Source organism: Corvus moneduloides, chromosome Z, assembly GCF_009650955.1.
Source record: "Corvus moneduloides isolate bCorMon1 chromosome Z, bCorMon1.pri, whole genome shotgun sequence".
NCBI classification, from domain to species: domain Eukaryota; kingdom Metazoa; phylum Chordata; class Aves; order Passeriformes; family Corvidae; genus Corvus; species Corvus moneduloides.
In genome coordinates, this window is record NC_045511.1 from 58,464,106 (window position 1) to 58,481,549 (window position 17,444).

Below are 17,444 nucleotides of genomic sequence, written 5' to 3' on the forward strand. Positions count from 1 at the left end.
AAATCAAAGAGAAAAGAAACAGGAGGAAAGCTTCCAAAGAAAAATAGCTTTCCAAAGAAAAATAAAGTGGTTGAAAATACACTAGAAAGCAAACAACACATCAAGCCTACGTAGATTTTAAGATGACCGTGCAATGAAACATGCCCTCAACCGTTTTTGAGACTTAGATGTGCTCAGAACTTAACAGAGATGGTGCAGAAGTCCTTCCCTTTGTCAACCAGCCATCTACATGTAGTTCAGAATAATAAAATCTAATGTAGATAGAGTAAGTTATTTAACAGGAGCAATGATAAGGCACCAATGTATACATAAAAGCACAAAGGTAATACAAAAACAAATCAGGAGAGAATAAATTGGTTGAATGACCAAGAGGTCTCCATGCACTGTGAAGTGAAGGGTCAAAAAGCCTCCATTTCTCACTGGTAACAAATAAGGATGCTGAGGTCCAAGCAGATGTAGAAGCTTGCCTAGTCCTACAGGAGGAACAACAGTTTTTTCACTTTAGTACCTCATCTACTGCCATGTGGGTTTCTGATTTACAGGGAGCAATAATCCTCAAAGATAATGTAATTTGATAGACCTGGAAAACTTTGGTGTATCCAAATTAAAAGCTACAACATTATTTTCTTCTGTTGCTTCAAATCAGATCTGCTACTGCAGCTAACTATACAGAACAGTTCAAAACCAGATAATAAAATACTTCAAAAGAACCCCAAGGAAGCAGCATAAAGTGAGAAAGTAATCTTTGAAATTATACATGTCCCTCCCCTTGCCCTCCGCCCCCCCCTCGCCCGACCCCCCAAGAAATTAATTTAAGTGAATGGAAACAGATGATTAAAACAAAGACCCTAAAATGACACAAGTATGGAGGAGGAGAGGGAGTGAGCCTGTGAGGAGTGGAGTCATGAGGAAAGGGGTTAAGGCAGGGCTTCTCTCCTTACTTGGCACAAGCCGCTGATGCACATGTCCAGGGATTCAGTGTAGCACCGTGTCCCATCCAGAACTTTTGGAGCCAGCTCTACAACCAGAGCCGTTCCTCTGGCCTGGCACTTCAGTGAGCATGGGTTGTCAGGGTCATTAGAGACAGGAAGCCACTCATACAACTGCCCCTGGTACTTGACGTCATTGTGAGCAGAGCACTGCTGGGCACGAAAATCACCTGCTTCTGGTGGGCAGTCCTGCAGAAAAAGAAAAGAGGACAAGATCAGCAGGTCTATTCAGGACAGCCAGTTGCAGTATCATGCAGCTGGCTGGGTTCCACAGCTGCCAGATGTAGAGAGTTTCTGTTTAGACAAAAAAGAGTGATTGAAATAGCTACAGCTACACATAATTTAACAGATAATTATACCTTTCTTTCTTCTTTCCATGAAAGTATTAAAAGAACACCCAGACCATATGTAAATGGGAAATAAGAAACGCACTGTACAAGTCTTAACCACAGCCTTGTGGTTAAGCAAAAGGGGATCACAGTGCTCTTTCTGGATCTCATTCTACTTGTGCTCATATGTGGAGAAGTGTGTGTGCACAGCCATGTTTTCCAGACAGATTTTTCCCTTTGTTTGAGGAGAAAGAGAAAAGAACTATGTGGTTCAATTGTTTTTTACTTAAGCTCTTGCCACTAGCTTTTTTTTTGCCTCAGGGACTTAAATCAGTTGGTATGGCAACAAGAATCAGAAGCATTTGACACATATTTTCATATCTCACATAATTAGGGACTTTTTAAAGTCTCAGTTTTCTGAGAAGACCTTAAAAAACCCCTTTTTTAATTCTTCAGGAGATTCATGAGATGTATAAATCTAACTCTGAACTCAGTCCACCTGATACAAAAACCAAAGACCACTCATACTGCATATAGTACCTTATTGATAAGAATGTTAGGCTTTTCTTACCCATATATACTTTCTTGCTACCACTTAGCACTGAAAAACATTAGAAAGGTTCTCAAGAGAGCAAGAAGAGCTTTAAAATCATGAGTTTAGGCAAAATAAACATGAGTTCTTTTTATTTCCTTTCCAGTTTTTGATCCTTGAAGAATGATATTCCAAGTCTTCTTAAGCAAGCAACTACAAAGGCTAGGGATTCACTAGAGCTTTTTTAGAAGTAACTTGAACTTCTTGCATAATTACAGGAATATAGGAGCTAAGCTTTACGGAAAACATTAAACATAATGAGAACTGAGGCAAAAAACCCCAAATGTTGGCAATATGACTGCCTCAGATTATTAAGATCCCAGAGTCCTCCACCTTACTGCCGTAAGGGAATCTGCTCCTTGACGATATCTGATAAAATACCAGATGAAACGAACAGTTGTTACACCCTCTGCTTGGGGACTTTAACATTTTTTTTAACAGAGAATCCTAAATGTTGATTATAGACTTGGTAGAAAAAGATTTTGATGTACACACAACCACATAACTAAACAATATCCTTATAAGATACTTGTATTCTCTGTTGCCTTCAAACTACTTCATCCTATTAGAGAGTCACTAATGACAACCTTATTCATGGACTTCTTATGCTCCCAGCCAGGAAAGTCTTATTGCTGCTGACTGAAAATATGTCTTCTTAGTTTAAATAATCACCTATGTTTCCCAGATCTTTTTTACCACTTCATTCACTAACAGTTTTCTCCATCTTTTTAAAAGGGCAGACTCTTACAGCTTTGGGTATGAAAGACATGGAGGCTGCATGTCACTTTGTGACATTAATCAATCATTTTTTATTATTAAAATCTAAAATAAAATCTCTCTTAGAAACTAAACTTTCAAATCTCCTCTCAAAGGAACACGGCACAGTCTTGGCTATGAATAAGCTCTTGGCTTAAAGCCAGGTTAGCCACTCTGGCCTCTCATTCACTGTTGGAATGTGGTTATGGCCATTTTGTTTGCCATGTTGAATAATCTTGGATTGCAACACTCCAAACATTTCTCGTTGTGAACTATACACACATACAAGCCGTGGTCTTAGCCACAGATTGTCATCTAATTTTCTTTGTACCATGTGTGCAAATATTCAATTAATTTCCTTTGTATTTGAGCCTGATGCACCCCAAAAGTAAAGGGTCAAACTCCAGTCAAAAGTTCTGTGGTCTAAGTGCAAGGCAACAGTCTTCCTGTTACAAAAGGTTCAATGGATTAAGGCATAAGAGAAAAAAATGATGTGCGTTAAATCTAGCCCTAGAAAAATATGTATCAAAGAGCAGTAACCCAGAGCTCATTCTTCCTTTTTGAAAGTGGAGGTTGAAAGTCCAAGCCTGAAAATGGTATTTTAATGCTGGAGGACTCAAACAGAGTCCTTCTATATCACAGAAGATTAAAAAAAAAAAAAAGTTGCAGGTATTTCAGTTTGATTTCAAATATCAACAAAAACTGAGGGGAAATCAGGTGCTTTTTATAATCTGGGCAAACTTTTGATACAGGACAAAGTCTGGACACTGAAGCAAGCAGAAAAGTATGTGGGAAATTCATTATTCCTCTACAGCTCTGTAATTAGAGAAAAAGTGGTCTTTATGTTATGCTCTTATACAAAGGATGAACAACAAGACAGTTACAGCTTGACCCACAATCTGGTTTAGTTCTATTTTCAAAAAAGGGAAGAAGAACACAGTGGCTGTATTTCCTATCACAAAATCTTCTGGTGCCTACCCTTCTCTGAATTTTCCTGTCTGTAAATGAATACAATCAGGTCTATTCGCTTGGCAGATACCCAAGCCAAGGCTTGCTTGCAGAAATCCAAGTCAACTCTCTTGTTTGGTTCAAGCTTGGCTCTACCTTCAGAACTTCCTGGCTTGTAACAGCTTTATTTTTACAAAGAAAAAAAGGCCCAATAAAGCACACAACATACAGAATTCATAATCCTGCTTTGTACAGAACTCAATACTATGTTTGTTGTGTTTGATTTTACTTTTAAATCAAAGAAATAAAAAGCATACTTCAACATAACAAGTCTTCATGACACGGCAGGTGACCAGGACCGATGTCAAATTCTTCCAGTCTTTGATATTGTGGTCAAAATAAAATGATAGATTTAAATAGCAGAGCTTGTGTTTAAAAAAAGTTTTGATGCGAAATTTGAAGCGATTAAGAATACATGCAAGCAGTCAGAAACACAGATATGCACACTTGGCACACAGATGTGAAAAAGGGTCACAGCCTGGTACACTAACTTTTCTCCTGCTGAAATCCTGAATCCTAAATTTACCTGAAGGCCTTGGAGATCTCTTTCCCTCAGGAAGGATATTTCCTTCTGGTTAAAAAAGCACAAGTATTTGTATCTACATGCATAACACCTTCACAAACTGCATAATATTTTTTTATTATCAAAATAGACAGTGTTAAGAAAATTTGTGGTCTGAATATTACCCATTTTTAGAATTAGGTCACATGAGAGCTAAAACATAGGAACTGTACAGAACTTTGCACATCTATTTTTTCTTTCATCTTAAATTTACTATTTTTTGTTTGTATTATATGTCAGTGGGGATCAGAGCCTCTTCATGCTGAGATTTGTGCAACCATATAATCAAAGACTTTGTGCAATCATAAATCATAAGTTCTCAGCCTATAAGTAAGTATTCTCATTGCTGAAATAGAAGATAAGGCAAAACCAGTGGGTTTTTTTCATATATTTTCAAGCAGTAAATTTCTATTTTGTTCTAAACACTTTGCACACCTTTAGATAAGGCCACTTGATGTTTTGAGGCAGTCTTGCTGTGCCTTATTTATGCACTGCTGGCTCCAGGACAAGAGAAAATACAGACTAACTCCACAAAGTCTTTTAAAAAATCAGCCTGCTTTTGGTACATGAATGGTGGTTTAGAGTAAGGGGATCCTCTACGGCTGCCAGCTAGCACAGCTTCATTGGCATGAGTGAAGTTACATGTTCCTCCAGCTAAGAGCCTGTTTCCGGGAGCTGTGTAATACTGTGCAGCTCGTCTACCTGCACAACAGATTGACAGACATTTTGAGACAGCCAGAAGTCATGGGCCAAGTCAGTGCGGTAGTGGACCCGAGGTAGTGCATCTCTGCATGGGCTATATAGTTCTGTGAGGAATTTTGCTAACCACATCTGCATGCTCTGTGTTTGTCTTGGAGCATGTGGCAGCCCTGGTATCTGTCCACAAAAGTACTACAGTCCTGCTTCAGGTTATTCCAGTTTTGGTACTATAGTGAAGTCTTACCAGTTTTGTTTTCTTTTGGAAATTATCTGTGGGCCCCTGCAGACATGAGGTACTGCTGCCACTGCACTCCTTGAAGAATCAGAAAGAACTAATAAACTTGAAAGTTTCATCTAAGTCCATTTATCTTCAAACTTCCTATTCATTAAGACTTTTTAGGGATGAAAAATTCCAGTGAATAGGAAACAAGGAAACAACAATTCCTCCTTTAGCTGTGTGAGTCCCAGGTGAATCTTTTATGGCCTTTAGCTCATGAAGGCTCATGAGATAGTGCTGAAACACTGAGCCTGTGCTGGATACCTATAATCTCTATTCATCCTATCAGGTCACGATTTCCTCTACTGCAATGAGAACGTATATAATTTTAAAGGTGATCAGAAACCCCTTTGATCTATGCAAACCATTTAAAAATATACACAGGAGTTTCATCCTCACTTCTTAGGCATGTATTGTGGCCCATATTATTATGGCTTCATTTTCTTCCTCACATCCATTTTCTTTTTTTTTTAACTTGACCTCTTATTTTACCCTATTTTAATTCATAAGGTCCATGGAGTTTTGCCATGTTTGAATCCCATTCAAAACAATTTCTATTAATCAACAATCCAGTGGAAAAGATAAGATGAATCCCAGATGTCCCTTGATGGTGACAGGTAGATCAGATTTCATGGGACAAAAGAGGGTCAGCCTTTTTAAAGTTTACTTAGTGGGTGAAATGTAGAAGATCCTATCTGAGCTGCAATAGGTGGAAACAGTTGAGGAACTTTAAAACAGTTTACAATATATGTGCTTGTATATTTGCAGAGGCCAAGAATGATTTACTATACCTGGAGCTTTTCCTCTGTGCAAAAAATTACTAACAACTGGACTACTCTGTGCAGCATCTGACGGAACAGCTTATTGAATCAGTTCCATGAAGTACTCACAGTGTTTCAGCTGCACCAATTTCCCTACCAAGGAAGAAAACCTGAGGTCCTCAAGTAGGGGCTTGTCTAAGACCAAGTAAGAACTTTAGTTAAAAACACAGAGACTTAGGAGATCTAGGGATTTAACAGAAGCTCCACTCAGCCTCGAAGCCTTGTTGAGTGCCCTGCATGAATTACATTTCTTGCAGCCAGATTTTTCAATAGCCTACTTCTACGAACTTAGAAATAATTTAGGATCATACTTAGTTGCTTAGATTGAGATGGGCTCATACTAAAGCTTTCTCTAACAACCCCAAGACATTGCAATAACTGTCAGAGAGAAGCCTGAGAAAAATAATAGGAACAAAGAAAATGGGGAAATATCAGCAAATGTTCTCTGTGTTAAATAAACATGGAATGGAGATGAGAGCTAGAATTGTCAGTGAGCTATAAATGCAAACTTCCATTAATATCTGTCATTTTAAATATTTATAAAATAATTTTTTTTTTACAAAAAAGCACCTTTTTTGGAAGTACGTTCCCATTTTGGCAAATAATTCAGTATTCATCCTTCCATGTAATTTTAATGTCTTTTTTTCTGTCCATCCCTTTTAAATATTGAAGCAAAGTGTTTAAATTAGATACACTAAGTTTAATTTCAGCATGAAAACTTCCAAATACTTCAGTCAAAAACTAACATAAGTACATAATATTTAAGCATATTTTTCTAAAAGCATCAAGGGTGCCACATGATCAGATAAAAACGAGCTGTTCAAATTTAAAAAAAAAAAAAAAATCAGAAATAGAGAATTTAAAACTGTGATTTACCCAGAGTCCTGAGAAGTTATGAAATAGTACTGTAAGGGAAGTGATTATTTGGTCTACAAAGTTTCTTTATACATTTACAGTAACTGGCAACAATGTGGGTTTTTTTGTTCTATCTTTTAATTGACACAGGTTTACAGTTCTGCTTGCTGAGAAGATTGCAAATCCAGAAGTCCAAGCTTCTGTCATTTGCTAGATACTAAAAGCACTTTTTTCCAAGTATGAAGAAATAATTTCTAGATGACACACTGAGGTTTTAAAATGCACCCAATCAGGAATAAGATGGTAGTTACTACAACCCAACAGTTTGAAGAACAGACTGTAGTCACAATAAATGACCTGCGTTTGGAAGAATTTCCACTTAAAAAGTAAATTGACATGATATAAATTGTGTGTTGTAAGGAGATACGAGTAGTGCCTATAATTTCTTTAATTTTTTAATATTTTACTGCAAAATGTAAACTGGGAGTTTTGACTGCAAAATGGCATTTCTAATCACCATTGGGTAGAAAAATTAAACTCTGCTAATCACTCTTGTAAGTCTGAAAATATCTACTTGGTGATGATACTTCTCATACACATAAGCCAATGCTTCTGAGAATTATGTACTTATATGGAAGTTTAGGTTTGACACTTTCCAGGCTGGGGTTTAGAGCATGGAAAGAAGATAGTGTTATTTTGTAGAAAGTAAGATGAACAACATCATTGCTGGTGTATACAAAATGCAGCATGAGCTGATAAGAAACAGGGATGGAAATAGCTTGTCTGAATGCAAGCCAAAAAGTGGGGGATGACATTACAGCTGGTACTTCAGCCAAGTGAAGAAAGTGAGGTATGTATAAAAAGATTTGCAGGTGGTGTTTACAAGCTTTGGTTGTGTGATTAATGGGATCTACAGTCTACAAATTTTATCTTAGACTTAACGGAAACCTCGTTGAAAGAGCTGCCTTGTTGTGCAGCTTCAGCGTCAGTCTCATCCTTTATTTTTTCTCTCTCTTTTTTTTTTTTTTTTTTTTTTTTTTTCTGATTCAGAAAGCAGTGCAACGAAAGGAAAAGTATCAGGGAAAATAAAAATGCTTTCAGTCACAAGGACGAGTTTGATAACTGAGAAGAAAGGAACAAAGACAGTACATAATCAAACAACCTTCATAGTGATTTGCATATAAATGAAGGGAAGAGAAAGGAAAAGACAGAAGAGTGGCAAAAGGACCGAAAAAGAGAGAGGGCATATGAGGTGGCATGACGGTCTGGTACAAAATCTGGAGAACACCTGGCAACTAAGAATGAACATAGAAGAAGGAAAAAAGAGTGTGCTAGCTTGGGAAAAAAAAAGAAAGAGAACAAATAAAAAAACCCTACTCAGATTTTGAAAATATATTTGTTTATTTTGCATAATGTTCAGTATAACAACCCAGATACTTGCAAAAACATGTTTTCATTGCATTCAGACTAATTTGCTAAAGAAAAATAAATAACTGCCTCTATCCCTCCCATGATTATATTCTAAAATGGCTGGAAACATGCTTGAAGTCAATGTGAATAGTAAGAAGAAAAAAAGCAGATGCAATTCAACCCTAAATCATCTTCAGATTCTCTCATTCCTTCTTTTACTATTTACACATGTGGCTTCATACCCATAATTTTTCTAGTTTCTGATCAACAACAGGCAAACATACTGGATTGGATTTATTCTTTTAAGGACTGTTCAGAAGCTTTACAGACAGCAGTATCAGTCTTTCCTACAGTCTTTGTTACGCAAAATTATTCAGCACCTCTGGAATAATTAACATAGGTCAGTGGAAAAACAGGCACGCCACTCTTTCCCCTTGCCTCTCTTTTTCTTTATCTCATTTTTTTCCCCCTCTGTAATTTAATTTCAGGATGAATTAAAACCAGCTGTAGCAAAATCTTGCAAATGATAGTGTCTATAAAATGTGTTCATTGCCAGACTCCAAGAAGTATTCTTCCAATTCTCCAATTTCACATTTCAAATAATTTGCTTTTAGTATATGTGACTACCCATCCTTTCCTGCAAGAGGATGGTCATAAAAAAATCCCATGTAAGTTCACGGAAAGACAGCTTGCAAAAAACAAAAACACTGGTTATTTTATGAACATCATTCCTCAAGCTATGCACAAGATAATGGTAATGAAAAGTGTATTTCAGGACACAGTGATTTTCACAAGAATCAAAAAGGAATTTTCCATGATGCATGATAGCTAGCTTCATTTGCAGGACTAAAATGGGGGGATTTGATCTTTCTTGCCTTCAAAGCAAAGACCGTCATGTAAGAGATGAAAACATAGGTCTCATGAGCCTGGAATTTCCATCCTTTGGATTTTCAGTGTCTTTGTGGATGAAATCTTAAAAGGCAAAATCTGAGTTAAGAAAAATACACAGAAGATTGTGGACCTTTCCTAATGCAGAATTCCACAACAAGCTATGGGCTAATGAGTTGTTTTCAAGATCCAATTTGTGTATATGCATCTTTGGATTGTGGAGACAAAAGAGTAGACTTCATTAAAGACAACGTACATGATTTAACTTTTTTTTACTATTCTGAAAGAGACAAAGAGTATTTCAGTGTTAAACTGCACAATTCAGTAACAGAATGGATTTTAGAACAGAGATGTAAGCCTGGGGCTCCCAAATGGCTTTAGATTTACACTGCACAAGCCATTCTTTACACTCCCCACCAAAATGGTTTAAAATCATAAATGCAGTCCTGGGTCTTCATATTTCAGCGGAAAAATTGTCAGTGATTTCAGCATAGTAAAGCTGAAAGCTTGAAAGCTTTGTTTTGGATTATTTGGTATGAAATAATTAAGTGAGTTCTGCAGCTGTAAACCTCATTGCTGGGTTGGTGTCATGGTTTAGCATAGTTTGGGTTTCCAGTTAAAGAAGGCTCCATCAGCCACGGAAGTGATTCTTTGCAAAGAAGTGCTTACAGCTTCCTCCAGACCCAATAGAACCAATCAACTGGCTAGTTTGAATATTGGCAACGTTTTAAGTCACTTAAGAAGCTTGACACGGCTCTGAGATCCACAGTTAAGAACGAACAAACCCCTGGAAGACTCTCTCTCTTCCGGCTCTTGGACAGGTAACTGGGGGGCCGCAGCACGGCCCAGCGGGGCCGGGCCGGGCCCTGCTCGGCGCAGCCCGGCCGGGTTGGCAGGGGCTTGGCTTGGCTGAGCTCTCAGCCGCTTCTGCTCGCTGGACACCCGGCGCAGCCCCCTCGGTGCGGGCCGGGCCGGGCCGGGCCGGCCGGGAGACAGCCACCCCGGGGCCGAGTGGCCCTGTTCCACCCGCAGCCCTGCTCCGTGCGGGGCAGCCCCCACAGCCCTGCGCCGTGCAGGCGGCCCGGCAGCGCGGCTCGGCCTGGCCAGGCCGGCCCTCACCCAGTGCGGCCGAAATTCATCTGAGGCCGCTGCCCGGCAAAGATCATGTGAGCAACAGCAAAAGGCGAATTCCAGCTGCAAGGCCTGGGTGAGACTGACCCTTGTCCAGAACAGATGAAGCCTGCAGACATCAATCCTCTCCCGAGTCAGAGGAAAGGGAAAGGTGAAGACACGTGAAGGAAACACCATAAAGACACCAAAGTCAGTGAAGAAGGAAGAGCTGAAACCCCGAGAGAGGAGAAAGAGGAGATGCTTCAAACCTAGAAGCTGAAATTCTGTTGTAAAGCTATGGTGGTGATGGACTATGATCTATCAGAGTACCCTTTGTAATTTCATGAAAGCATGGGGGGGTGGAGCGTTCAAACTGTACTTGTGAGCAAAAGTAACTGTGCTGAAACAAGAAAATGTTGAATTAGATGTGATTTGATGAGAAGCTTGAACAGAGAGAGATGAAAGTGATGAGGACCCTTGCTCCCATGGAAGAAGAAGAAGACCTCTGTTCCTAGAGATGAAGATGCTCCCAGAGATAAGTGAAGAGAACCTTTTGCTTCTGAACAGCTCATCCTTAAAATGGTACCCCAGTAGCTCAAGACTGGACCCTTGACAACAGTTGTGGGGAAAGCTGTAAGTCGAGGGAAGGAGCTCTCACATGTGAGCAGAGAGCCAACCCGGGCGGCTGTCTTGCTGTGACATTGAAGCCATGAGAGAACTTCTTGTGGAGATGTCTCCATAGCATGAGCAAGAGAGACTCCTCTCCCCAAGTGAACTGAAAAAAGAAATTATTATAGAGATGGTAAGCTGACTGAAAATCTCAAGGGTTGTCTTTTTACGTTGTCAGTGGGAGAAGGGAGAAAGGTGGGGGGAAGAGAAGTATTCTGAAGATTTAGTCTGACTTTTTTTTCCTTTCTTTTAGGTCTATTAATAAACTTTTTTATATTCTTTTAAGTTTTGTGCCTACTTTGCTTTCTCCTAATTCTTATCTCACAGAAGGTAAATAAGTAAGTAATGGATGTTTTGAACCAAACCACTGCACTTAATTGGTGTTTGTGCCTGGTTATGAACTGAACCCGCTATAGTTGGAAATTCTGGAGCCAGTATTGCCAAATACAAGATACGTAAAGGAATTGCCTGAAAAAACTATGCAAGGTTTTATTTTGAAGGAAAACTGTTCAGGTGCACATTTGCAAAGCAGAACCTAAGCTAAAAATAACTTCTAAAGAAATACTCCTTATCTTGGAAAGTTAAACTCAGTGATTCGAAAATAAGGGTTGCAACCCAGCTAAAGCTCCAGCCTTTCATCAGGGTGATCCAGGAACATCTCATGGCAGCAGAGCAGGATGCTACTGTCTCACTGCTCTTAACATACACAGGGGCAGATCAGACACAGAAAGGGACCGTCACAATGTGCATACAGTATGCAACCAAAACAAAACAAATGCTTAACTGTAGTCCAATTAGCCTTTAACAGTATCTCTTTGTTTCTTTTTTTTTTTCTTTTTGTGTCATATAGCAGAGCTATGGCCTGCAACTTGACTAGCACAAATCAAACTTCCCATTCCTCACATAGATGTGGGGTCGCCTAAGTTCCTTAGAGGAAAACCGGACTGCTAATCTGCTAACAAATCTATTTATTAGCTACACGAGTTGCTGTCAGCAAGGGAAGGTGAAGGCTAGACTGATGGGACTTTTAAGGAACCCAAACAATACAATCAGAACAAATTTCAGAGGAATCACAGAATATTCTGAGTTGGAATGGGCTCACAGGGATTATCAAAGACCAACTCCTAAAGAACTGAGAGAAATCTTACTGCATAGGAGACTAAAACTCAGATAGAAGCAGTTTCTTTCATTATGAACTGTGGTCTATTGAAGTAAAGATAAGCTAAATATGAGCCAACATATTCCTTTTTTAAAGTTAAACTTTTAAACTTTTAAAACACAGCATGTACTGAAAAGCTCCTGAATATGTCCCTATCAGGCATGAGAAAGCTTGGCCCGGTGTACGTTTGATTTCATTTTCCATCTTTACTAGTAAAACTGACATTTCTCCATGTAACTTGAGAGCGTTTACTATTCTTGGCACTCAATAAAACTTTCCATATGAAAGCCTCTATTTCAATTTTCACCAGTGAAAACACACTTTCACTTTGTTGAGACAGAAGTTGAAGTTTCTTACTTTATTGTATTGAAAACTATATTTGCCACATATAAAAAAACCAGCAAGAGCCTTTGGAACTGCCAAAACACTGGTAGTGGCTATGCAAAACTGCTTCTCTAAGACACACAACAGAATTAAAATGCTGTGAGGGCACAAGTGAACAGAAACATACAGAATCATAGAATCACATATCTTCTACTAACTTGTCTTCAATTCTTAACAGCTTAATCCTCCAGCCTGACAGACTAGCCAATGTGAACCAGCTGGTTATCAAAGTACTACTGAGAACACAAGATGTCTTGATTCTGCCAGGGAGGTTGTAAAGACCAGCTCTGAAGTTTCACTGACTTGGTGGTGGCTGTGACTGCAATCCCTTCCAGACAGTTTTAGCATCAGGCTATGCTGTAATCTCTCTACTTTTCAAGCACTGACAAAGGTTTGTGTGTGGTTCTGTGGTCCTGTGGTATGAAAGTAGTTTAGATAGCTACAATATTCTCACAATCGCTTTACCAAATTATTTGCTGTTATATGGAAGTGATTATCATACGTGATGATTTGTATCGTATCAAAGCTATACTTCACTTACCACATTGCTGCATGTCCTGTACCGGATGTTTCGCCCTTCACAGGTCCTGTGTCCAAAAATTAAAAACAAACCCAAAAACATTAATAGCTGAATATAAAAAGCCAACACATAATGTTTACTTTCCCATATCTAATCCCCTACTCCCCCACCAACTCTCTTCCCCAAAGTAAAGGATTATCTGTCCCTACTGAGGTGTGCTACAACTCCTTAGTTTCCTACCTTTCTTTTAAAATTATTTTCTAGAAGGTAGCATCAGTTTGTAAATGAGATTAGAAGTGAGAATACAGAATTTAGCTGAAAAACAGCATCAGAATCACATTAATAATGTCTCATGTCTCCAAGCAATTCATAATGATTTCACAAGGGCATAGCTCTGTGTCTTCCTGGGCACACAGTCTAGCACTGACACAGTCTGAGCAGGCAGGCTTTGTCTTCTTCTTGGGAAAAACTGGGCGCTGGGATGGAGGAACAATGCCTGCAGCAGCATGAACTCATACAATAGTTTGGGTTGGAAGGGACCAACTACTTCCAATCCCTCTGCCATTGACAGGGACAGCTTCCACTAGACCAGATTGCTCAGAACCCCATTCAAACTGGCGTTGAACACTTCTGGGGATGGGGCATCCAAAGCTTCTCCTGACCACTTGTTTCAGTGCCTCACCACTCTCACAGTAAAAAATTTCTTCATAATATTTAACTTAAACCTACTCTCTTTCAGTTTAGATTTACTGTCTTTCAGGCTAGCATGACATGGCTTTTTCCCAATTTCATATGAGGGGAGAAGGAGAGCATAAAAGCTTCCCCTCAATTCGCTGCTGCAGAACAGCATTCAAAGAGCAGCCCAGTGAGGTCAAGGAAAGCATGTACTCTGATGTGTGCTCTTCATGGCTCTCCTTCTTTTTTCCCACAGCAGACCCATATCAGCCCTGATGCTGGCAGGGCTCACAAAATAAAGGTCAACAGCCAGATAACTTTTTTGCACTCAGCAGCATGTATTCTGAGTATTTGACCTTAGGTGAAGTTTCACGTATTTTATGAGTTCAGACAGTATACTCTGAGGAGGTCCTCAGTGCAGATCAGAATGCAGGCTTTTTGGATTTTAAAATGTATCCTTCAAGAGAATAGAATTCCTAAAATTTTTAATTTCTTAATTTCACAACTTTCCCTCCCTCCACCCCGTTCTTTTTTTTTTGGCCAGGACTTAACAAGCCCACATTCTTTCAGGAATAAGTGCCTGCCAAGCCTGATTTTTAAAATCCAAAGCATTCTGAACTATCCAAGGGAAAGGACAACAGCATCTGCATTGATTTTTTTTCCTTTTTTTTTTTTTTTAAAGCAGAGAAACTTTTCCCCTACTGAGTTAACTCTAAAATAAAGAGAACAAGTTTCCTTGAAATTATTGAAGTCATCCTCTCTGTTCATTATCCACAGGACGTAATTGTGAAATTCATCCAATAGTCATTTACGTACCACAATTGTCTAAATGATCGCAAGAGGAGACAAACAAGTAAATAAACCTCATCACATTTTCAGAGTCAATCTAAGTGGAAAGATAACACATTCTGTTGTGTAGCATTTGGCATATAAAAATGCTATGAAAAGCATAATAGAAATATCACTAATCACTATCACTATCACCAATTAATTTATTTTGTAGTATTATGTACTTAATTCCACTAAATTTTTATCTTTAAAGGCTTGCAAGAAATGAAAAATGTACGCAGAGTATCTAGCAGTAGAAAAAAATTGGGTTTGGAAGTATATTAATAAAAATTACATTCATAATAGACTATGAACTAAAAAACTTAAGTAAAAAACCCAGTAACAACAACAAAACACTCAAGCGACACCCACACCCACTATTCCAGTCATTCCTAAGCAATACAGGCAAGCTTGAAAAAATTGTGTTCATATTGCATTCAATAAAGGTACTTTGCTAATGATAGAGAGCAAATAAAGAAGTATTTTACACAGAATGTAGACAGTCCTAGTGAAGGCCTTATTTACTACACTGAATAGCTTGTTCGTCAAGCTTGCTACCTGCCCCATGTGTCTCTCAGAAATGCCACACAACCCATCAGACATTACTTTCCTTCACACAGACTTGATATTAGCACAATTTCCATGACTGTAACTGAAACATACGACAAAACAACTATTCCATTTTTTTCTTCCATTTTTCCTCCTTTGGCTAATGGCCAGGGATGTTCAGATACAATGTGCAATTCTGGATGCAGCTAGTGCTCTTATGATTCATGAACACTAGGAAACACTCTCAGAAAATCCCCCTTGTTTACTCAGCAAGACCATACTTTGGAGTTTGGTTGTTTAAACTCATTAGTTTCCCAGTCATCACCCATCAACCAGAAAGCAAGTAAACAGATTTTAGCCTTAGATGATATATTTTCACAATAGATTTGCATAGTAGTTTTTGTTTCAGATCTACCCTACTTCAGGACAGTATTCCAGATTCTCTTAAGCACAAGTAACTACTTTTGGAGTCAAACTCATGGGATTTGCATGCATATCTCAGCATGGACGCTTTGCAGAATTCCACAGCACTGAGCCTTTAACATTCAAGGAAGGACCACAGCAGATTAGTGAGCCATGTTGTGAGATATAGTCATCATTTTTCCTCTGATCTCTGCAGGATATAAATGACAACTCCTATCAACAAGGAGTACACACAGCCAGTAGGAAAACTCAGAAGTCAACCAAAATGCCAAGTTCATCTTGAAGAGCACAGAAAGAGTGGGAGAAGTAAGCAGTACTTCTAGCCTTCTCTGTTACCTACACTGCAGGAGATTTTTCAGTGGAAAAAGGTAGCTGAGGGTTTGGGTTAACAGGGAATTATTATCATGTCAATATGAAAGAAAAGCAAGCTGTTGGGAATCATGTTTCATTCCTTAAACTTAGTCACTTGTTTCCAGTAAAGTTTTGGAAAGAGGTTAACAACTTTTAATATATTAAAATATTCACTTCTCTTAATGTAAACAACCCAAACCCCTGGTATTTATTCCTCCAGGCTCCAGTTTGTAGATGGACTTAGTTCAAGTCCCCCCCTCAAAGGTCTCAAGTAGATGTGTATTTGTGCTCAGCTAGAGTTAGAAGCCTCACAAAAATCCACGCCAGAAAGAATAGCAACCCCCTGCCAAAGCTGCCTTTATCTGTAATTACCAAAGACTATGAAAGAGATTTGCTGAGGAGGACCTCATCAACTCCTGCCATTCTCAGCAGTCATCAGCGTTTGAAATGCTTTCCTTAAGAAACAAGTCTCCTTATAAACAAGCAACTGTGGGCCATGGGTGGGTTATTTTTGTGCATGCGAATTTTGATGCAGTTGTTCACTACAGGGTTTTGGAAGTTGATAAAATGTTGAATAATCTTCCCTACTTTATTTTCACACCCCTTGATAGCCACTTCTCTGGGACAGATTCTGGTTTCTGCACTGTACTTGTGAGATAAGTATGCTGTGGGTCTGTCATTTCCCATGAGATCTTTAGGCAGGCTGTGGCATGAAGCCAGGCTACACACACAGGGATAACAGCATCTTTCATCTGTCTTCCTTCACCCTGTTGCTCTCACCTCTTTCCAAAATGTGGCACAGTGTTATGACCCCCCGTCATCCTCAATACAATTTCTGTGTTTGTCCTTCTCTGAGGAAAAGTGAGTCTCTTTTACTCTTCAGCACACCCCTTTTCCTGTAAAGGAAGTGAGAAGGAAGGGCCTGAACACCACACTTTTGTGAACAAGAAAGATGAATCAGGACTGCACTGATTTTAAGAAGTTCACCTTTTGAAACTATTTGGCTGGGTCTGCTAAACTCATGTCTAAATAATTCAATTGACAATAAGTTGCAAAGATTTTTAAAGATTTTTCCATATCCTTTTGTTAACAATCACCTTGCCTACCACCATGGGTTGTTGAGACACGCTGGTATATTTTGCCATGCATCTGTAAAATCTTTCATTCTCTGTGTTTAGAAGATGGTCTCCTACAAGCTCCTGAATGTTGTTGAAATGTGAAATACCAGAAGAGTTACATGAGTAGTTAACTTTGAGACAAGAAAATTGGGCATGGATGTACAAGCCAAATTTCCCTGGCAAATTTAGTTACAGATCATACAAATATTCTTTCTTCTGCAGTTGAAAAATAAACAACCAGGAGGCAAAATACCAACTTCAGTCACTACATGCAGAAAACCAGCAAGGCAAATAAAAACATGTGTACTGATCTGGGGCCAAGAAAGGCCAATTTTTTCCTAAATAATGTTTTTCATAAATAATGTTTTTCACAACCCTGGTATTAGGCAATCAATAATTCTGACATAAGTGATGTTATTATACTTATCATCAATGGCCCCATGTGCACCTCATGAGGCTCAGCAAGGCCAAG

General features: G+C 38.9%; 1 protein-coding gene across 3 annotated transcripts in view; it reads right to left on the reverse strand.

The window, feature by feature from the left end:
- ADAMTSL1 (ADAMTS like 1) overlaps positions 1 to 17,444 on the reverse strand; it is a 422,892-nt gene that overhangs the window by 144,710 nt on the left and 260,738 nt on the right. For all 3 annotated transcript variants that reach the window (XM_032095762.1, XM_032095761.1, XM_032095763.1), the window contains 2 exons: positions 13,050 to 13,095; positions 942 to 1,178 (listed from right to left, as the gene is read on the reverse strand). In XM_032095762.1, coding sequence (XP_031951653.1) covers positions 942 to 1,178; positions 13,050 to 13,095 — 283 coding nt within the window. The remainder of the gene's footprint in view (positions 1 to 941; positions 1,179 to 13,049; positions 13,096 to 17,444) is intronic.